At 43.8% G+C, this 23,129-nt stretch overlaps 1 protein-coding gene across 7 annotated transcripts in view; it reads right to left on the bottom strand.

The window, feature by feature from the left end:
- The window catches only part of TRANK1 (tetratricopeptide repeat and ankyrin repeat containing 1), a 123,873-nt gene that overhangs the window by 15,406 nt on the left and 85,338 nt on the right, over positions 1-23,129 (bottom strand). For 6 of the 7 annotated variants that reach the window (XM_050780262.1, XM_050780261.1, XM_050780264.1 and 3 more), the window contains 10 exons: positions 22,684-22,938; positions 20,539-20,715; positions 17,002-19,878; positions 13,925-14,124; positions 13,497-13,634; positions 8,995-9,141; positions 8,036-8,192; positions 4,586-4,674; positions 587-690; positions 347-479 (listed from right to left, as the gene is read on the bottom strand). In XM_050780262.1, the coding sequence (XP_050636219.1) occupies positions 347-479; positions 587-690; positions 4,586-4,674; positions 8,036-8,192; positions 8,995-9,141; positions 13,497-13,634; positions 13,925-14,124; positions 17,002-19,878; positions 20,539-20,715; positions 22,684-22,938 (4,277 nt within the window). The other variant, XM_050780267.1, reaches the window with a different exon arrangement.

Consider the following 23,129-nt stretch of genomic DNA (forward strand, 5'->3'; position numbering starts at 1 on the left):
CATCTAAATGCCAGTCCACTCAGCCAAGGTGACTGAAGACTAGGAACACAGAGACAGAAAAGGAGTATATTCTAAAACCTTTCTGTCCTTTGGCTTGAGCATTTGGTTTCCCTGTGGTTAATATTAGGCCTTGAATATTAACACAGACATTAACACACAGACACACACACGCACATGCATACTGTCTTCAGAGCCTCCTAAAAGTTTGCAGAAGTAGTGAAAGTAGGATTCCCTTAGAGTTGCAGGGCCAGCGTCTCCTTGGAAGACTGTAGCCTCTTCCTGCTAGAGTAGAGGTCGAGCCTACCCCTCAATCTGCTCAAGTGCAGCAGCGGATTAGGAGCCATACCTTTCCCAGCCTCTCGCACAGCTGGGCGGAGAGCTGGAACTCCTTGGCATAGCTCAGACACTTAAGGGACAGCGTTGGCTCTTTGCACTCCAAATAGGTCTTAGCCAATTCCAAATATTCCAACTGCTTTTCCCTAGGGGAAGGAAAACAAAATAATATTTCCACAGAACGTTGACCCAACACCAATATTTAACTGCTGCTCTCATCGGAGCAAACCAGAAGTGATCCCAAGACTCTTACTTGGGGCTGACTTTCTTGGATTTCATGCTCAGGGCAGTGTCATGGGCTAGGGCCAGCTTCTCCTTCTCAAATGCACCTCCTTTCTGGTAACACTTGGCTGCAACCTGGAATAGGCAAAAAGTTTTATTCCCAGCAAGGTAATGGAGGTAACAGACAGAACAAGAGTTAAAGTATGCATTATAAATTTGTACTGATAAAACACAAAGTCTTGCTCCAGCCCAATCTGAGACGGAGGAGCAGGAAGGTGCAGATATTGTAAAGAAAGTAGTCTTGGAGGATAAAACCCAACAGTATTCATACTGAACGGTATCTTTTAGAAGCACTCATCGAAAAGGTACAGAATACATATTTTTTCAAGCTACCATAGTAACACCCTTATTTAATCTTCCAACAGTTACAGCAATAAGTATCAACCTTCTCATTGTATACAGTTGCTACTTCAGGTCAGAGTCATGGAGCAACTGGCCCAAAGTTACCCAGGGGCTCTTCTGGGCTTTGACCCAGTTGGTGAGTACAACAGCTACTTTGCAGTGTTGGCAGAACAGCTGGAGTACACATACTGGAGGCAGAAATGGGGATAGACATGGTATCACAATGTGTCTAGATCCCTGGGGCATGCAGATCTGTTACCAAATCCTCTGACTATAAGATAGGCAAACAAATGTCACAGAGGAGTCAGGCTTCACCCTGATCATTGCCAGCAGAAAGCTGCTTTTCTAAAACAGGGGTGCTGATGCTATGTCTTAAAGCACACAATACATGGGCAGGAAGTTCACGTTCTGCCCAGCACATACACATTAGGTCTCAGTGTGGGCAAGGGAGGGACTAAGTGGTACATGCTGATAAGGTGGACAGGATGACCACTCTCCCCTTCATGCTCTCTGTGTGGATCTCCTTTCATTCCTGTGACCTGTGCCATTTCCTTCCCATTGCAGGGCCTTTGCACACACTGTTCCTTCTAACTGAAATGCTCTTCTGTCCTTTCCCTGTCTTGTTAACTTCATCCATTCTACAGGTTTCAGTTCAAGGCTCTGTTCTTCAAAGAAGGCTTCTCAGGCCTCCATTTCCAGGAAGTTGGTTCTGGGAGCAGCTGGTCTCTCATCTGTGACACCTGCAACAGCTGGAACTGTGCATTGGTCTATGTGCCTGTTTTGCTCACCACCAGATTACTGGGATCTAAACATAATTCTTGGCCCATAGCTGCTGAAGACTAGGAACATAGAGAAAGAAAAGGGGTATTCTAAAAACCCTTTTTGTTGAATGAATGAATCTTCTGTGGTGGTTCTGAAACATTTATTGACATGCAGCCAAAAACTCAATAAACCACCTGAGTCTTGAAGTCCTTTAGCAGGATCAAAATAAAGTCAGGGGAAGAGAAGGCTTTTTATAACATTCTCATCTGTGCTGGCTCCCCAAAAAGATTTTAGATTCAAATATTCAAAAGGCATTTTTAAAGCGATAAATAATTGGATATCCATGGGCAACACATATGGGTAACACCAACAGTGTTCTGAAGGGAATAAAGGGTAAGATGTTACATAGTTTTCCAATTTCAGACCCATACCTGCTGTCCATATTATCCCTCCCTTCCCTCCTTAACACCCACCCTCTACCCCACCAAAAAAAAAAAAAAAAAAAAAATTATTGGTTTCATAACAACACCCAAATGTTCAATATTTCTTTCCAATTCTAACAAGGATGGGCAGTGAATAAAATTGTGAGGCTTGGTCAACTTCTGCAGCTAAATACTACATACTTAGGAAAATACTTTCCAGACATACCCAAACCTACAATAGCGTAAATTGTTTTTTTCACCCCATATAATACATTGCCAGGGTGGCCACAGTCCTTTACTCCTCTCTATATCTGTCCATACCCCCTTACAGTGTAGCTTTCCAGCTTCTCCCATCAAGAGTGCTGCCTATTTACCCTCCCATCTAATCTAGGCTGAGACTTGCTTTGGCAACAGAATTCAGCAGAAGCGGCACTGGGCCAGTTCCAAGGCCAGGCCTCAAGGGGCCTTGTGTGCTTCTATTCACTTTCTTTGAACGCTGCTCAGCCATCATGTGAACAAACTCAGACTAGCCTGCTGGAGGAGGAAAGAAATATGATCCAGGAACCCCAGTCACCCCTGTCCCCCAAGCCAAGAGCCAGCCAACCCCCAGAAGCAGACCTGCCCAGCTGACTGCAGACACATGAGGTGCTCAGCTCAGACCAGAACCACTCAGCTGCACTCAGCACTGCCAATCCATAGAACTGTGAGCCACATAAATGACTTGTGTTAACCCACTATGTTTCAGGATTGTTATGCAGCAAGAAGTAACTGATAAATCCCAGATGTAAGTTACATGCTACAGACTTAAAGCAATTTCCCTGAAACAATAGACAAAACTCTTCGAAGAACTGGAGCTGAAAAAACATTAAATTCCTTCTCCAGGCATGTCAGATCACAGATACCTCACACTGTGGCTTTCGTTAAGTCCTGAACTTATGATTTCATTGTCCTCATCAATTCCCAGTACCTTTACTCAGGCCCAACTCCATGAAATTCCAATTAGAAGCAGGACAAGCCCTCCATAGAAAACACTGTTTCAAAACATTTGTTCCAAAGTGGCAAGAGAAACTGCAGATACTTTTCCTGTAACATTTGAGGAGCTGAAGCCTCCTAACGTGAACGCTGAGGTGTAGAAAGAAAGGTGGTGATCTTTCCAACACCCAGATCCAGTTGTTGTTTCAGAAAACATCATCTGGAGCTGCATGCATGGGGCACTCCAGGGCCTGGGGTAGAGAAATCTTAGGGAAATGTGCATTTGGTCTGGCCATGCCTGTGGTGTCAGACACTGCTGGTTAGTTACCCACAGCAGTTACCCTCCTCTCTTTCTTGCCTTTTGGCGGAACTTATCTCCCACAAAAGGTTAAAATTGCCAGATGGGATTGCTCTCCCAGACTCTCTTGCAGCTAGAAAGGTGTATGTGACCTAGTACTGACCAATGAGATATAGGAGGAAGACCACCGAGGACTTCATGATTAAAAAAAAAAGAGAGAGATCAACAAGAAAAAAGTGCCTGCACTTCATTCCTGCTTGGAATGCTGCAGAGGGAATGGAGCACTTGGAACTGCCACAGCAGCCATTAGGCAACCAATGAAAGGGAACATCTCAGACAACCTGCAGATGACACAAGGAAGAGATGGAATGAGACTGGGCTCATGTTGACTTTGTTGAACTGCAGAACCAATCCTAAGACCTGACTTCTTGTCATTAGATCAAAGCAAAAAAAAAAAAAAAAGCACTCTTTTTTTTAGTAGAGCATTGAAAACTTGCAGGTGAAGTCATTACCACTATCTCAAGGGAGACACATCCCAGCCATGGTGCCCCACCCAAGACCCTGAATGTGCAGGAATGCTGACTTTGGGAAAAGTAACGCGGCTGTTTAACCTAGTTTCAAAATTTCAAGAGGTCTGCTGCAGAGATAACACTTCCTGGAAGAAGACTGCTCAGGACCACTAAGATGGCTTGTAGCTGGAAGTTGGTCAGTGCAGTGTAATAATAAAGCTTAACCTATATTCACCAGACTCAGATTGGCAATGAAATCTGTTTGGTCAATTTGAAAAAAATCAAATGAGAGATCAATCTTTCACTGCTTTAAAATGCAGTATGATGACAGCAAAGCTTTTAGGCATAGAGTACAGGAGGGAAAGAAAATATATAGAAGGATTTCTTGGTGGGGCAAAGGCCACAGCCCTCCATGATCCATCAGCACATGCTGGCACTTGGCCAAAATGAAGAGTTGTCATGCCTGCGCTGACCAGAAAAGGAGCAGGACAGGAAGCTCTCCTCATCTTGAGGTGACCTGATGTTTCAGAACACATGGCACAAGCACCATTACCCTCATCCTTTCCTAGTGACAAACACTACGTTGGGAAACCTGCCCGTGAGGTCTGACGAGGGCACCAATGACAAGGATCCCTCATCCCCTGGCTCCTTGTCCAGCCCCTTACCTTCCAGCACTGGTGCTTGGCGTAGTAATCTCCCTGTGCAATCCACTCCGCAGGAGTTGAGGTCTTAACAAACATGCTATCATCAAAGTCTGAAATGAGAAAGAAAAGTGTGTTTGCTTCTCTGGGCTTTCTTACACTTAAAACTGTTGTTACGGGCTGAATTGTGTCTCCCCCGCCAGTCACCAAATTCACTTGTTAAAGTCCTAACTCCCAGTACCTCAGAATGTGGCTGCATTTGGAGAGAGATAGGGCCTTTAAAGAGGTGACTAGGTTGAAATGAAGCCATTAGGATGGCCCCTCATCCAATCTCACTGGTGTCCTTAGAGGAAATTAGAATCCGAGGCAACCCCAGGGGCAAGAGCGTGAGGACACAGAGTGGCTGGCTGCAAACCAAGGAGAGAGGCCTCAGAAGAAACCAACCCTGCCAACACCTTGATCTTGAACTTGTAGCCTTCAGAACTGTGAGAAAATACATCTCTGTTGTTTAGGCCATCTAGTCTGTAGTATTCTGTTATGGCAGTCAGAGCAGACTAACCTGTTGTCTTTCTAGTATTCATGTAAGATATATTTTAACTTACCAAACCACATTTCTGAGGGTATTGAAAGGAGGAGGTAGAGGGGAGAAAGATGTGGTTTGGTTTTTAAATTTTGGTCTACTTTCCTTTTCTATGGCTACAAATCAGAAGACAGAAATTAAAAATTCCTCCTTGAAAACCCAAAGTCAAGTGGCTTTTAGCAAGCTCCCAGGCCAGGGCTTCAGCAAGAAAAAAAGGTGACAAAATTTTACACTATTTCCAAATGTGCAAACTTTGCCCTCATCACAGTAAGCAATCTGACACATTCCTATTAGTGGACAGGGACCACTGTAACCACCTGCTGTCCATCCCTTCTGTTATCCTCACTAGCCTGCTGGTGACTATTTCAGCACCGCACCGCACCGCACCCCACCCCCACCCTGCCACCTGCTATCCCCCAGAGTATCACTGACAATGGGTGACAATCCCTGCAGGTTCTGAGCCACAGCTTCATGAAGCACACAAAATACAGTGAATTCCAGGGCAATATGGCAGACAAATCAGAGCTAAAGGAATCAGAGACACCTAGGCCAATGGATGTCAACCGAGGGAGTGAGGTAGACAGGCCAGATTTGTTTGGAAGGTGCAAAAACACATGTTAAGCATCACAGCCTGATCCCTCCCTGCTCGCCCTCCACTGGAGCTGTTAGCAGTACAGTGATGACTTCTCAGCATCTTATTCTGACTCCCTATGTGTTGCTATGAGTGCCCCTGTGACATTCAATTCCCACGGCAAAACCCCACCCCATATTATCTCAGAATGAGGCCAGTGACCTCTGCAGACGCCATGTAAAAGAAACACAAATCGCATAATCACTATACTCAATCCAAACACAATGGGAACAGATGCTTTAGAGAATTTACTATGTACAACTTAAAATTTGTAATTAAGACTGCACTTTTTCTTGCATTCTTAATGCTACCAAAAACATAAAATAAATTGCAGTGTTTTCATTTTGAATTTTTTAAATGTAAAAAGTCAACATCTTATGATTTTTTTTTTTTTCAAATGGAGTCTTGCTCTATCGCCCAGGCTGGAGTGCAGTGGCACATTCTTGGGTTACTGCAACCTCTGTCTCCCAGGTTCAAGCAATTCTCCTGCCTCATTCTCCTGAGTAGCTGGGACTACAGGTACGCACTACCACACTGGGCTAATTTTTGTATTTTTAGTAGAGATGGGGTTTCACCACATTTATCAAGCTGGTCTCGAACTCCTGACCTCAGGTGATCCGCCCACCTCGGCCCCTCAAAGTGCTGGGATTACAGGCGTGAGCCACCGCGCCCGGCCATATGATCTCTTATAGTGGATGCCAGAACATACTTGGGGAATAAAGGGGAATGAGCTGCAGGAAAGATCGAGAAGGCCCACACTAGGCCAATCCACTCATTTTCCTTTGGGAGAGAAAATGGGCCTGAACAAGGTCCTGTCATTACACAGGTGAAGAGTTTTTGTGAGAACCTATGTTTTGTTTTTTTAACTCCTAGCCTTTGGCTTTTCCATCACAATAGTCAAGTCTTAGGATAAGAAATCTAATCCTAATCCCCAACCGAGCCATCAGTAATAACCAGAAATAGCCTCCAAACTGACTGAGGAACGCTCAGGACAAACCTCTCTCCAGCAGCCAAACCCTGCTCCTTGCCCTACCCTTATAGAAATGAACAATGGCTTTGAGGAGATGACTTGACAACTAATCCTCAAGAAAGACAACAAATTTCTCCTTCATGAAGGGCTGATTATTTCTCTTCTCAGTTATCCTATCAGGAGAACTTCACTTCGTTAGGTAGTCTTTGCAAATTATGGAAAAAAAAAATACACAATTAAAAAGAAAACCCTGCAAATAGCACAGAGATAAGAAGGTGAAAAGTAAAAGGTGTCCATGTCTACTCGACAACCCCATACCCACCAATCCTAGCACCAGAGGTAATCACTATAAACGGTTTTGCATCAGAAATAATAGGGGTGTACATGAATTTATATGCATGCTATCTCTCCAAATTCTTGCTATTTCCATAATCAGGAACGGAATACAGATAAGTTTTCTGATTAATTCCTTACTGTCTGAACTATCGGTTCTTACTATCGGAAATAAGAGTTCTTACTGTCTGAACTCTTAGTTTCCTTGTTTTGTGAAACTCGGAAACCAAACAGATTCAGACAACCTGTTAACTCAGTAGCTGAACTCTCACAAACCCAGTTCTTGTTAAACAAACTCAGGAACTGAATTGGATTTGATGGTTAAAGACACTTCAATAGGTATTTGTATATATACACATACATACGTATGCATGCATAAACATTCTATTCTGATATATACTGATAAGCATAAATGGTTTTTATATTTGCATAATATAAAGTTACTTATAAATTATATCATTCTACCCATACTGTTTAAAATTTTTCTTTCACCAAATATATCTTGAACATCTTTCCTTATCAGTAAATGATAATCCACCTCCTTTTTCATTTTAATGGTTGCATAGTAGTCCCCTGAAAGAAATGCATTTAGCCTTTCCCTCATTGGAGGACATTAAGATTGTTTTTAGTTTCTTGTAATTACAAACAGGGCTGTGATGAGCATACTTATGCAGGTATCTTTGAGATTTTGAACACAAATATCTCAGATATATCCCTGGAAGTAGAACTGTTGGGTCAAAAGCATGTACCTACGTGACTCCCTGAAGGAGTTAACCTTCCCAATCCCACTACAGCTATACTTTCCCACACAGCTTGGCAAATGAGTCACAACTTTCATTTCTCAGAAGATTGTGGAAAAGAAAGAAAGCACTTTCAAAAAACTACACCTTTTATTCCTGACCAGAAGAATGGTTGAAACATGATTCCTCCAACAGTGAGAGTATTTTAACAGGATCTTACCTTTATTTTCATCTGTCTTTACAACTTGGACAAAATCTCTTCTAATGAAATATTTGAATGCGGGAGCCCGTTTCTCTCGATTTTCATCAAAGATCCAGAGGTTGACCCGAGCCCGTGTGATGGCGGTGTACAGCTGCTTCAGCTCTCCGTTGAGGAGCTAAAGATAACATTGAGGACAAAGATGATGAGCCACTTGCCTATAGCTACAATGTGACACACTTCAATGGGCTTACTCTGATTTTGGAAAAACAAAGAAAACTAAATTTTAGAGAAGCATAGCACAGCTGAGAACAGGATACCAGGAACTCACTGTGGCCACAACACAGGTAAGTGAGGTTCCAGTGAGGCTACGAGAAACTCCACCCCTTTCCCACCTAAGCAGGAAGTGAGCATGCCATCTGTATAGGATGACTTTTGAATCAGCCATAATTTTTTTTTGTTTTTTTCCTGTTTTTGCTATAAGTATTTTGAGTTAATTCTGAAATAATTATAGATTCACTGAAAGTTACAGTGGAAGATTCACTGGAAGGGTACAGACAGACCCCATGTCCTCAGTTTATCCCAAAGGTTACATCTTACACAATTGCTGTGATTTATTTTTAAAAATTAGACCATCATACACTTCTATTATAACTATCACTAGTACTGAATTACTCCACCTACCTTATGACTGCATCAAAATTTCTGAACAAAGCTGAGTTCCAGAGGTGAACTAGAAAGTACAACCCTCCTCCTTCCATTTTCAGACAGTGCCCACCCATCAAGCCCAGCTCTCTACTAAGAAAAAGGGAATTTACCAAAACTGAGATCCCTGCCCCTCCCTTTCTTATACTCCATTCCCTGTTGCTGAGGAAAACCAGCCAAGTACAAGCTCCATTTTTCTTTCTCATCTTCTCTTCCAGGCCTTTTTTTACTACTTCCATGTCAAGTACGCATGTTGACAAATGGCAGAAATTCACCTTGTACATTTCTGGATTCACCATGAGAGATCGACCCTGAGAAGAGCTTGGTTTGTCCAGGGGTACTTCAATCAATGGCCGGTTTTCCTCTCTGGAGTCAGTTGATGTAGATGTGAATGAGGAAATGATCTTCCATTCCTTATAAGCCTGAACAACAACAAAAAAGTGAAGACCAACAGAATATGCTTTTGAACTATGCATACAGCCTCCCTGAGCTTCAACGAAAATTAAGCCTCATCGGGGGACCAGGCCTTCAACCCCAACTTTGAAGAAGATCCATCCTGTGATCTTAGAATGGATAGGAGGGAGATCAGCTTGCACAAGCAGAGATCAGGGAAGCTGTGAAAATTCCCCACACACTAGACCAAGACAGCTAAGAAGCCAGGCACACATGACCACTTCCAGGAAAGAATGCTAAGGGCTCAGGGAGTTATTCTTATTGAAAGAATTTCTACAATCAGTACGGACAGGGGAATGAATCCTCACCCCTTCTCACAACATGGTTAAGAGATGCACATAAGGTCAGCAGTTTAGACACATGTGGCAGAATTTTCTAACTAAATTATTTAACTGAGGATAAAGAAAATCCAGTTCTATGATGTGCAAGGTAGACTCTGAGATCAGACAGAAGAAATTTGTATCTCAGTTCTTCCATTTATTAATTATGCAACTTTGAACACATTGTTTATTATCCTGCTCTATAAAATGAGGATAATACTACCCAACTTTGTTGAGAAAATAAAAACAGATAATCAGTGTCAAATGACTAGTACAATGTTTAATAGTTGATATTTTACCCATTTTTTCCTTTACCCAAACCCCAAAACCAAAGTGACTATGAAGACCAGGGGTTGATAAACTTTTTTTTGAAAGTGTCAAATAATAAATATTCTTATCATAGCAAGTCACATGATCTCTCTTGCAACTCCTCAACTCTGTCATTTTGGTGCTAACGCAGCCACAGTCAACAAGTAAATGAATGAATGTGTCATGTTCCAATAAAACTTTATTTGGGAACACTGAATTAAATTTCATATAATTTTTATATGCCATAAAATATTATTCTCCTTTGGATTTTTTTTCTGGCCATTTAAAAATGTGAAATCCATTCTTGGCCCACAGGCCATAAAAAAACTCCAGTAGTCTGGATTTGGCCAGCAGGCTGTAGTTTACAGACACCAGTAAAACTGAAGTGCCCAGATTACATGCAGAATTTAGAACTCAAAATTCTTAAGAAACTTCATATTTCATACTTTCCTGTGTCTTGTGAGAGTAGCTCTCCTAGCCTTTACTTTTCTTTTTATAAAATGGTGCTACTTGCCATCTATGTAACTTTTAAAGCATGCTGAAAAGGTGAAGTGGATAGAGTTTATTACCTGCCTTAAGTTACTCCATCACTTAAACTATGTAAACAAGGTTAAATGCCTTAAACACTGTCTATTAAATAGGAATGGTTATGCTACCAATCAATTATAGTACTAATCGCCATGTTCTGAAATCATGAAATCACTTAAGTAGTTGGAAGGTTTAAAACGATCTTCAGGACATATTTGTGACTGGCCTCTTTGTGAAGCTATGCAGACAACAAAATTGTTTGCCGAGGAAAGTAGGCAGAAGACCCAAGTACTTGACGTTTGAGAGGATCCTCCTGGCAGGTAGTATGAGACAGAGACTGGCTAACATTGAAAGGGCTAGGGAAACACAGTGTATTTTAAAACAGTTGTAAGAGAAGCAAAAGCTGCTCAGATGGCACACAAATGGCCTGTTTCATGAATCAAACATATTTTATTTCCAAGGTGGGCCCTTTTAGGAGTGCGCTTATGTACTTGTAGCAAGGATACAGGCCTACAGCATTTGTGGGAATAGAAGTAGGAAAATTTAAAGTCTTCCAGTTTCTTCTCTTGGTACGATCAATTGTGAAGGAAAAGGCTTAGATTTTACTAGCAAGTCTACCTTTGAGGGGTCTATTCTCTAGGTCAATTAGACAAACCATAAAGGTTGTAGTTTTCAAAGTCCCTCCTGTCCCACTGCCACGAGTATGAAACAAAGGAGGTCCCACTGGGGCAAGGTATAAATGGCAGTCACCCTTCCAAGTCCCCACCAAAGGATAGCTTGAGGGTGACTGGAAGAATGACTTCCTCTCCCCAAAAGAAGACAACATCCTACAAAAAGCTTTGGGGTACCCGTTCTGTGGTCCCTTTCACATCTCAGGAGATGGCTCTGGTGACCATGTGGTTCAACAGGTAACAATAAACCCTCTAGAGAGAAGAATCACAAACCAGGCCAACAAGCACCATACCCCTCAACCCACTCACATATAAGCCCAGATAACAGCTGCTTCAAAGAGAGCTTGCCTGAAATATAAATGAGATGGAAGAAGAGGTCAAGGAGAGAGAAGAGCTCTCCACAGTTCTCCAATTTCAAATAGCAATCACTGTTCAGCAACCTTCAGTTACCTCGAAAGAAACCCCATGTAAGCAGCCAGACCAGAAGAGGCTGGGGATATATGGGAACTGTCTTTCCTCTCTGTTTGTGAAAGCATTTCCTCTCATCTGCTGACCGATTCCCTTTGGCCTGGAGGTTGTAAATGATAAATTGAGAGTGTGCTTTGGGCCAGGGAATGCATGGTCACATTGACACCAGGAAGAACCCCAACCAAAGTATTTCCTGAAGTCTTAGTGTGTACACAGGATAAAGTGGATGTTAACAAAAGATTCCGTTTGGGATTTTTTTAATTTCAGGCAACTCCCTGAGCCATTGGTGGGGGCACAGGGTCAAGATACCCGAGCCTTCACCACTTCCAGGATCAAGGTAAGACACAAAACTGGATTTTTCTTTCACAAATAAAGCCAATCACAATTTACAGATCCTGAAGTCCAGAGCTCCTTGAGTTTCTTACTCGCACAAGCATACAACTGGTACTTAATAAAGAACAGAAACAACAAAGTCTTACCCTTCCTCTTTTAGGAGAGCCTCAGTCCAACCATGACCGATGGATGTATCATTAGGAAAAAAAGTTAGTCCTCAGAGGTAAAAATGGTTCCAGGGTTAATGAGTGTGCATCTGATTTTATTAGCAAAATTTAATAGGAAAGGAATGTACATAAGGAATCGCAGTGATATGCTAATTGTGGAAGGTTCTGGAATTCAATTCGCATGCAAGTCTTTAAAAGGAAGGAAAATGGAAAGACATTTAGAACTCAAAAATATCTGAGTTCATCTCTAGGCTCTGCCATCTACATTATGACTATGAGAAATTTACTAATCTCAGTGACCTTCTGCTTTATCTACAGATAAAGGTGGCTCATGTTTATAATCTCAGCACTTTGGGAGGCCAAGGCGGGAAGATCACGTAAGGCCAGGAGTTTGAGACCAGCCTGGGCAACACAGCAAGACCATATCTCTATAAAAATAAAAATAAATTTTAAAAAATGGAATGAGAGTAATAAAAATACATATAACCTCAGAGGGTTGGTGAGTGAGGCAATGACTCTATAAACTGCACAGCGCCTATAGCAATATTATAATAGTTGTGCTATTAAGGCAAAATAACATTTAAAAAATGATAAAAAAAGGAAGGACTCTCTCTAAAGGGTCAGTTCTGGGGCAAATTTTTAAAGTGTTAAAGCCAACAGTGTTCTTGACTTGGGTATAACATAGCCCCTTTAAGCATGCATCATGTGCAATGGAAGTCTGCAACAAGGACTGGCACACAGCCAGCTAAGTCCCCAAAGAGGACCCCACAGTACAGTCAGCAGCCAGCCTGAGTCTCCACCAAAAGATGGTGGAAAAGAGAAAACGGTGGCTAGAAAACCCAGGACGATGGCCATGAGTTGGTGGCTCTACCCATAATGAACTAAGCTTGGGGAGAAAAACCCACAAGGACTCAGGAGCCAAGTGAAAGCAGTAGACCAATACAGAGGTCACTGGGGGTCAATGTGGGGACTCTTTGGCTGCCATCATCTGCATGGGCTGCAAGCAGTGGTAGTAAAGCCATGCTAGAGGGGTCTCCCATGCAAGGAAGCTGTTCTTGTCCCCCATATTACCTGATCCAGAGGGCAGGAACCAAGCCTCATTTGTCTTCCTGGAATTGTCTCTATCTACGAACTGACCTTACCCAGTTCTGTCATCACAGGGTGGACATTGCTAACCTTGGCTTCATCTGTAAGGCTCTCCTTAGAGCTTGCTCCAACTTGGGCATCCCTGGGAGCCAAGGATAACAGTGGCTAATGAGAACTGTACACTGGCACTTGGGTACTAGAGAGCCAAAGAAAGGCAGGGCACAGGGGGAACCAGCCCATGACACACTGTGAAACAACCCACAGCTAATGTCAAACCCACATCTAAACACACAAAACCTCATACTGAATGAATGATGCTCCAAAACACAAACAGGAGCCTGTGATAAACTCTCTTACCCTCAGCTCCAAATTCTCTTCCCCAGAGTGAAGTTCAGCTCATACATAAATATTCATTGTGTGAAAAGAATTAGGTGTGACATACCTCAGAATCAGTAAAAAAGTTGTAAAGGAGGACATCATCAAATTCTAAGCCTTTTGCTTCATAAATTGTTAGCACAAGTGCTAACCCCAGCTCTTCCGGAATTTTCTCCTTTGCTGTTTCATTGGCCACAAGGATTACCTGAAGAAAAACAAAAGAACATCAAATTCTACAGAGAAAACCTCAGTAAGCCTCAGTCTGTTTCTATGGGAGGAAGGTAATGTTTTTAAAGAGAAATGGCCAGCATAAACATGGTCAGGCAGGCCAGGGGAAAGATTGAAACACTTGTTCACTGAGCCATCTCTGGAACTCACCCACTGTGGGACAGGGACTATTTTTAATGCTACCTTGCAGAATAATTTAGCTTCTCAAACCTTTTTTCAATTGCAAACTATCTTTTATTTCAAAACATAAAATCCCAAGCAGCTCACCTGGTGGGCTCCAAATTCAATGGGCTGAGTTTTCCTTTTATTCCCTCGTAGCAAAATTGCCAAGTCGCTTACGCTACAAGACTCCAGAACAGTTGGCTTGGGACCATCAAAGAGGCCAGAATCCCTTGGAAGGCGATCAAAAGATTCTGGGAAATAGAACTGAAGTAAATCTACCACTCCAGATGCCAGATTGAGGATTCCTGGAACGAAATAGAAAACCCAAGTTGGATAATGAACAACATGGCTGAGTTTTTTGGTTATTTGGGGTGGGGGACATGTTTTTCCTGACAAGCAGATTTGACCCCTAGAGTATGTATAATTGCAAGCCTGTTTTCAGTTCCCATTTGATTACCATTGCAGCCCTGAGCTCTCTGGGTGCAGTGGATGAGAAGGCAGATATATGTTGCTGTGCTCAGAGAGTTTTGTGGGATCTCCTCCCCAATCTATATTCATATTAGAGAAAATTAACTCACAAAGAAGAGTCAAGGCAAAAATGTAATATAAACAATGAGACCTCGGGAGGCTGAGGCAAGAGAATCGCTTGAACCTAGGAAGCAGAGGTTGCAGTGAGCCGGGATCACACCACCGCACACTCCAGCATGGGTGACAGAGCGAGACTCTGTCTCAACTAAAAAACAAAAACAAGAACAAAAACAGAAAAGGAAAAAAAAAAAACAAACAAACAATGAGAGCTGTTAGAATGCTCTTATAAGGGGCTGGTATTGACTTTGGTAAGAAAACCACCATTACTTTGTCCTCTCCCATTGGTGCTTACAGAGTCAGAAGCAACATTACCATGGTAAAAACAGTGCTGCATGTGAGCTAAGGAAGGCCTCCACCACCCTTTTCCCCCAGGTTTATACTCAGTTGAGAGAGGGTTACACTAAGAAAAAATGTCAGAGCAGGAGAGAGGATTTTCCAAAGAGATTTTTTCCTGGGTCCCATTTCTTCTCTAACATCTGAAGTGACATTAATAGTGACATTGACTGAATGCCTATCATACAGCAGGTACCTTAAAAGAAAGTCATCCCATTTAATCCTCACAACAACAAATCCTCACAACAATGCAGTGAGACAGATGAGACAACTGCACTTTTACAAACAGGAACTCTGAGGTCTCAGAAGTTAATAAATATCTCCAAGTGATAGGACTTCAACATAGACCTTCCTGGGTCTCTCCACTACTCTTAGAGGTCATGTGCCCTTTGCTAACACCAGATAGAATACAATGGTCTAGGCAGAACATCATGAAATGGGCATATGTATCCCCATTGCGGTTACCAAATAGTGGAAGGAAAATGTGACTATCCAATACTACTGTTATTAAAAGTATACAATATAAAGCAATAAGTCTAAGGTTTTGGAAACTGCTGAATCTAAACAAATAAGCTTCTACTGTGGTTCTCTTCCCATTAGGAGTTAGCAGGGGCCGAAGATATATCTACATTAACAGGAGAATCAGAAAAGGGAACGAAAGTTGCAGTGGAATCCATTTAAATGGCCTTCTAAGGAACTAGACAAGCAATTTTTTATGTAACCATACTCAAAGAATAAAAGATGGTTCAACCATAGAAAGAAATGAAGTGCTGATACATACTATATATGCATAAACCTTGAAGACATTAAACCGAGTGAAAGAAACTAGACACAAAAGGCCATGCATTATATGATTCCGCCCATATGAAATGTCCACAATAGGTGGATCCGTAGAAACAGAAAGATGAGTTGTTGCCGTGGAGTGGGAGGAAGGACACAATGAGTAGTAACTGCTATGGTTATGGGTTTTGAGGGGATTTTTAGTTTCTGAAAATGTTCTAGAATTAGATGATGGTGATAGTTGCACAATCTTGTGAATACATTAAAAAACACTAAATTGCACATTTCAAATGGGTGCCTTTTATGCTATGTGAACCTCAATGAATGCACTAGAACTCCACATTATCAACATGCAAAATTCTCAACAACAGGCCAGGCACGGTGGCTCATGCCTGCAATCCCAGAACTTTGAGAGGCCGAGGTGGGTGGATCACCTGAGGTCAGGAGTTCAAGACGAGCCTGACCAACATTGCAAAAACTCATCTCTACTAAAAATACAAAATTAGCTGGGCTTGGTGGCAGGCGCCTGTAAACCCAGCTACTCAGGAGGCTAAGGCAGGAAAATCACTTGAACCCAGAAGGTGGAGGTTGCAGTGAGCCGAGGTCACGCTACTGCACTCCAGCCTGAGCAACAGAGCAACACTCTATCTCAAAAAAAAAAAAAAAAGAAAGAAAAGAAATAAAGAAATCTCAACAATATAACATTAGGCAAAAATACCCAGTTGCAGAAAGGTATGTCCACCATGTTCCCATTAAAGTTTTTAAACATGTAAAGCAATACTCCATATTGTTCACAGATATTTGTAGGCCAAAGGAGGTAAATTTGTTAGTATCTATAAACCACAAACGAAATATTCTAGCATTGGTACCCTGTTATTTAAACTTGTGTGCCTTAGTTTCTCCTTTATAAAATGGGACTGATGCTTACCTCACAGTGGTGTTATGAAGATTAAGCACAGGTACTATAGATAAACTGTTTAGCGCTGTGCCTGGCACAGAAAGGGGGCAAAACTAAGACACAAATTAAAAGCACCAAAGTGTGTGTTAACTCCCACTGCCTACCACCCTCCCTTTTTTTTTTTTTTTTCCTTCCCTTTGGGAGAAAACCTGGTTCAGGGATTAATGACTTGTAACTGGTATATTACTTTATAAAGAATGAGCAGGTACTTCCCAAGGGCTTTAATGAAAGTTCTCAAACAGCTTAAATGTTCGCCCTGAAATGTATTCATGTTATGGCAAACTCCTTGAGATACAATTACTTAAAGGTCAGTTGCCACCCAACCACAGCTTAAATTATCAACTTAAGGAGCAGTGGCCAAAATCATACTATCTCTTGTCCATGCGCGTATTTACTAACAAATTCCAAAATACTACCCTTACTTCAACTGTAAAAACTTAACAAGAGCTAGTCTTCAGCTTCAAAGGCAGCCCAAAGTCTGTGCCTAAGCACCCCAGTAGGCAAGCCCAAGGCCTGGACTTACCTGAGTGGGACCTGTAATTCTGGTACAGCTGGTGGATCTTCTTGGGCTTCCGAACAGCACACTGCTTGTCTACGGTGTTTCTGCTGGCGTAGTGGAACAGGGAGCGCAGATCGCTGAAGCGGAAGGCCACGCCCTTCATGATGCTCTGGGCCGTGTCCCCCGTGAGGAACATAGAGTTGGGGTCGTTGATGCATTTCATCAGCAGCGCCAGCTCGGCCTGGGTAAAGTCTTGAATCTCATCACCATAGAGCTCGTGGATGGACCATGGGAGCACCCTGAGCTTCGACAGTCTCCGGGATATGTTATACAGAACATCCTCTTCATCAAAATAACCTTTCTGGGACCTGATTTGCTGATACAGACAGAAGAGGCTGTAGATCTCACTCCGGTCTTCCTTGAAATTTGGGCACCGTTTCCTCCCTAATTTCTTATATGCTTCTTCAGTGAGTCTCCCACATGGACAGCTGAGGGCCTCAAAAGAACCCTTCAGAAAAGATTTTATTTCTTTCCAAATCAGTGCGGGGTTGTAGGCAGTCCTCCCTTTGGTCATTTTGGGCCATATTTCATTTTTGAACACCTCAAATGTCACGTACACCCGGGGGTCACTGTCACCTGTACGCATTTCTACAGCTTTATCCTCCTCACTGTAGTCCCCATCCACCTCAGCCTCCTCCTCATCCTCTTGCCAACTGGGGATGGTTGACTCCTCCTGTGTGGACCATCCTATGATGGTTCTTTTCAAGCTTCCATCTTCGTTTCTCAGAAAAAAAGGTTTGGGCAGAGAAGCATCAAGCAGGAGAAGCAGCTGCTTGGAAGTGACAAACAGAGGAAAGTTCTCGTCCCTCAGGTCCTGGAGTTTGTGAATGTTGGGGTCCAGTGGTTTGTAATGACTGGTGGCCTTGGTGGACTTGGAAAGCTCAATGAAATTCCTTTGTACCTCCTGGCATAGGACGTGGTTCTTGGTCACAAAGATCTGATGTAAATGCTCCAGCTGGTGGGGATGTTCTGGTGCACATACTTCTGCAGCTTGGCCATCCCCTGCTGGCTCCACACTGGCTCCTCCTGCGCAGGCTTCGTACTCCTGCTCATCTATACTTTCTGTTTCCACTTCAATAGAACCTTCCTCTTCCTTCTCCTCTTCCTCCTCCTCTTCCTCCCCACCTGGACCCTCTTTTCCGGGTTCCACTTCCAACCTTCTCTTCAGCCAGACCTGTTTGGCCAGCAACGGGCTTCCTGCCTGCTCAGCTTTTTCCCAGTAAACGTGGAATTTCTTCCACAATCTGTACAAGCAGCAGGTTGTCTTCCCAGTGCCACTTCGCCCAATAAGGATGATGGGCTCCAGTGGCCTGGGGTTGAGGTCGATCACCGCGTACTCAAGCTCACCCACCCGGAAGGGGTACTCCACTGTGGCTGTCGTGTCATTGAGGATGTTAAAGGCCATGTTGGTGCTGAAGCTGTGGAACTTCATGATGTTATATTCTGTCTCCACTGCACTGGCTGGGGGAAAGTACTCAGGATTGACATGCTCCCTGCCCTTCTCGGCCTCCGTGTCCTCCACATAGCAGCGGGGTATACGCTTTTGAATTTTCATGTTAGCTGACACTTGGCCTTTATTGATACCCTTCAGCTTCTTCCGCAGGACACAGGATAAGCCCCGGTTGTAGGCATTGCAGATGGCCTTGATGGAATCAGCCAGTTTGCAGTGATCTAAGACGATGTCCCAAATCCGGATGATTTCCGTGTAGATTCGCCCTGATTTCTCCATTGCACACGTGTTCTGCTCCGTGGCAATGATCTTCTCAGGGTTCTCACTGCATCGAGGGGAGAAGTCAATGGCGAGCTCCCACAGCATCCGGGCTCCTTTGTCCAGCTTAGCTTCAAAGAGCTGGATGCTTCCTTTCAGGTGCTTCAGTCGCTTCTGCAGGCCCTGGGTCCACTCGCCATTTCCCAGCTGCTGAATGGCAAGGATGATTTTCTTCTTGATGACCTTGGTCATTACCTTACTAGACAGCTTCTTCAGCATTTCTGAAGTGCACTCGATCTCCCACGTCATGTTATCAAAGTCCTGGAGGCAGGCCTCAATCTCCTGCGTGCTCCAGTCATCCTGATCATCATTGCCCTCCTTCCCTCTGTTATCAGCAGGCACAAGCTGCAAGGCCCCAAGGCCCACCTGAGCATGTCCTTCCCCCGCCTCACTACAGTCAGGGACCCCTGCACCCAGGGTCAGCTGGAGCTCATCTTTCTTTCCTTCCTTGCCAGCTCCTGCCTCCAGAGGCTCAGAGCTCTGAAGACAGTCCTCTGGGAAAGAAGGATCCACTTCAATCTGCTGAATCAAAACTGTGATGTCCTGCATAAGGCAGTCTCTCAGAGAGCATGGCCTAAGAGCTCCAGGCTTCTCCCTGGTCACCTGGGTATCTGGGAGAGTCTCCCAGCTGTCAGGGACTGCACTTCCTTCAGGCAGAGTTCTGGCAGTAGCACCACATGGCACTGACTTGAATGAACCCTGGGACTTGAGCTGAGATGTGTGACCAGGGGCAGTGGACCTTGGGAGCTTCCCCAGGTGGGCAGCAGAGTCCTGCCGGCTCCTCCGCCTGTTCTCCATCAGAGCTTTGTTCCAGGCCAAGAGCAAAGAATCGTTCTTCTTAATCCGGTGCCGTGCATCTTTGCCCTCTTTGTTCTTCAGGTTGAAGTTGATGTCAAACTTCACCAGCAGGTCTAACAGCTTCTTCATGCGCTTTAGCATGCCCTTCTGGAAGAGGATGTGCATTAGCGTGTTCCCATTGCTGTCCTGGACATTGGGGTTGAGGTAGTCGAATTCGGTGGGGTTGGACCAAAACAGATCCAACAGATGGTTGAGGAAGCTAAAACCAATGTCAGCTGAAAGGCACAAAATAAAAACCCTGTGAGCACTGAGCCACTCTTCTCAGGGGACAGCAGACCCTGGGGTTTGAGAGTGATGCCAGTCAGGGGCATGTCAGAATGCTGAACTCCCCCAAAAATCTGAACTCCATTAAAGAACTCAGTGGTTCTCAACCAACGGTGATTTGCTCCCCAAGGGACATTGGCAATGTATAGATAGAGACATTTTTTATTATCACAACTGGGGGAGTGTCACTGGCAGCTAGTAGGTGGAGGCCAGGGATGCTGCTAAACATCCTACAATGCACACGAGAGTGCCATACAACAAAGAATTATCCAGCCCAAATGTCCTGAGATAACCATATAAGAGTCTAGCAAGATCCTTCATATGCAGACTCCTGAAAATGATATAAATAAATGGAAAGTACTTTTCAACTACCAACAGTCAACTATGGAACTTAAGAATCTTCCATTAACCCACCCTGACCATTCACCATGGTGGTCAGTTCTTCCCAGCATGCTACAAGTGAGGGGCCAGGTGACATGGGCAGGCCTGGTCAAGAAATGGGCCTTTTTCAGATCACTGGTTTACACAAAAGGAAAGACCAGAAAACAGCATCAGTTCTAATATCCAGCTTCCTCCTCAAGGAAAAGGTTGCTTAAAAAACAAGGGCTTACCTTTGATCTCTAGAAAGATGTGGAGTGCCGCATGCAAAGGAGTATCACCTTCTGTGAGGGAAATAGCACGGGGGTCTGCGCCCTTGGTCAAGAGAAGGAAAGCCAACTCGAAGTCCTCGTATTTCAGACACATGACAAGTGGCCTCTCCTGGCTCTCCTGAAGACCATCAGGCAAGGCTGGGAGAGGGCAGAAGGGAAGGGCAATGTGAGCAGGCACAGCCTGGCTCGCCTGACGAGAGATGGACCACTTCAGTTATTCAGTTGCAAGGGAAGAGAGCTCATGTTTACCTAACTTCCAAGATCCTCCTACCAGCACCCATTTTGGGAGGCAAAGGCTTCTGCCAGTAGCCACAAGGTTAAAGCCCAGCTCCTTCAAGCATGCTGTCCAGGTGCCTTGCCCCCACCTCCTCTCCAGCTCCCCACCACAGGAGCATAGTTCCCATCATTCCCACTGTCCTGGCATGAGGACAGGGCATGAGAACTGAAACCCTGCCTAACACCAGTGTGAGGGCACTTTCTACATCACTTGCTTCTCTCTCTCTCTCTCTCTCTCTCTCTCTCTCTTTCTCTCTCTCTCTCTCTCTATATATATATATATAAAATACTTTAAGTTCTGGGATACATATGCAGAACATGCAGGTTTGTTACATAGGTATACATGTGCCATGGTGGTTTGCTGCACCCATCAACCTGTCACCTATATTAGGTATTTCTCCTAATGCTACCCCTCCCCTAGCCCCCCACCCCCAACAAGCCCTTGTGTGTGATGTGCCCCTCCCTGTGTCCATGTGTTTTCATTGTTCAACTCCCACTTTTGAGTGAGAACATGCCACAACCCTTGCTTCTACCGAGCTCCTATTCTCAACTGCCATCTTCCCTCACATCTCTCCACCCCAAATCACCTTCTGTTTAGCTCAGTCCACACAACTCCTCTGCATCGAAGTTCCCCAGCCTCCAGCCTCCACCAGAATGCAGACCCACCCACGGTAGATCGGCAGTCTCCTTCACACACTTCCAGCAGCTGCACACTCACCTCTGTGGGCTTGGTTCCTAGCACCTGATCCTGAAGTGTGCTCTATAAGTGCTTGCTGAATCAAAGAATAAAACAGGAATTCATGACAGCTGTGGATTCCAGGCAAAGAAAGTAACACTCCACTTAAGGAAGGAGTTTAAAAAAATAAATTGTAGAAGCCGCCTCATCTACCTACTGAAAGCTGTGGACGGAGCCAACACCTAAAGGCTTTGCAAGGTGTGTGGCACTTTGAGGGCTAAGGATCAATGTGCTATTGATAACACACAATGTCTTGTGTGTCACTGTTATATCTTACATATTATGTGTTGTTGATAACACATAATGTCTCTTCTCATGAAAGACATTTCCTCATACAGCACGAAGCAAGCAGAGAACTACATAGCCAAAGCACTCTTCTAAAAGCCTGCACACATTAACTCATTTAATATCCAAAACAACCCTAAGAAAGGAGGCCTATTTATTCCCATTTTACCAATCAGGAGATGAAGGCATAAATGGCATGCCCAAGGCCACACAGTTAGCAGTGGCATTAGTGGAGGTGTGAGGGACAGAGGTAGGAGGAGGTTGGTGTTTCTAAATCAGCTTGGAAATAAAAGCCAATTCAGCAAGATGTCTGCAAACTCCAGACACACACCCAGCCATGCGTGATAGTTCTCATTAAAGCAGCAGATGCTTCCACCCACCAATTACTTGACTGTTTCTTTAAAAACAAGCATCTTGAATCCCAATCCGTTGATCAGAAAAGAATGTCACAGGAGTAGACAAGGATCCACACAGTATATCCACTGCGAGTCAAAGTCTAGCCAGAGGTCAGGAGGAAATGACTGCTGTAGGCTAAACCAGAGCCAAGGACCCTTCACACACCTGATGTTTCCCATACAAAAGAGAAAGGTAGTAACTGGAATTCACAAAAAATGCAGAGTTCCTCAAGGGCAACTCACTTACTGGGCAGTAACCTTCATCACTGTTTCAAAACAAGAATATACAGGGTAGACAATAAGGGTGAACTTCATGGTGCCTCCAAAACCAAGGGAAAGGCAAGCAGTGGCCTGGACTCCATCATGTGGAGAATGTGGACAAGTCTCCAACGTTTAGCATCCAGTCACTCTCACCTCCACTGTCTATCAGGCGGCCCAGAAGCTGTTTCTTCCGCTGGTCCCAGGTGCTGAGGTGGGGGATGATGGTACAGATGTCGAGGTCTGAGAAGTTGCAGTCTTTAATGAGGCAATCTCCAAGCGGTGGCTCTCCACTTACTTTGCGGGTCAGCAGCAGAAGCACCTCAGGCCATTTCTGTTTTTCCAATAAGAATTTGAAGACGATGGTGGCACAGTCTTGATTAATATCACAGACCAGGTCAGGAGGAATTTCTTTCAAAAATAAGAGTAAGACACATTCCAAAAACGTTCATATGATTTCTCTTCTTTCCCCAATCACAACCCAACATCCATATATAATTAACATGGATTATATAAATAAGTAATTAATTATTTGCATCATGTTGCTTAGCTACTCGTGAACATCAGTGTAATGACCTTCAGACTTCATGGGAAGATTAGAA

Source organism: Macaca thibetana, chromosome 2 (assembly GCF_024542745.1).
Source record: "Macaca thibetana thibetana isolate TM-01 chromosome 2, ASM2454274v1, whole genome shotgun sequence".
NCBI classification, from domain to species: domain Eukaryota; kingdom Metazoa; phylum Chordata; class Mammalia; order Primates; family Cercopithecidae; genus Macaca; species Macaca thibetana.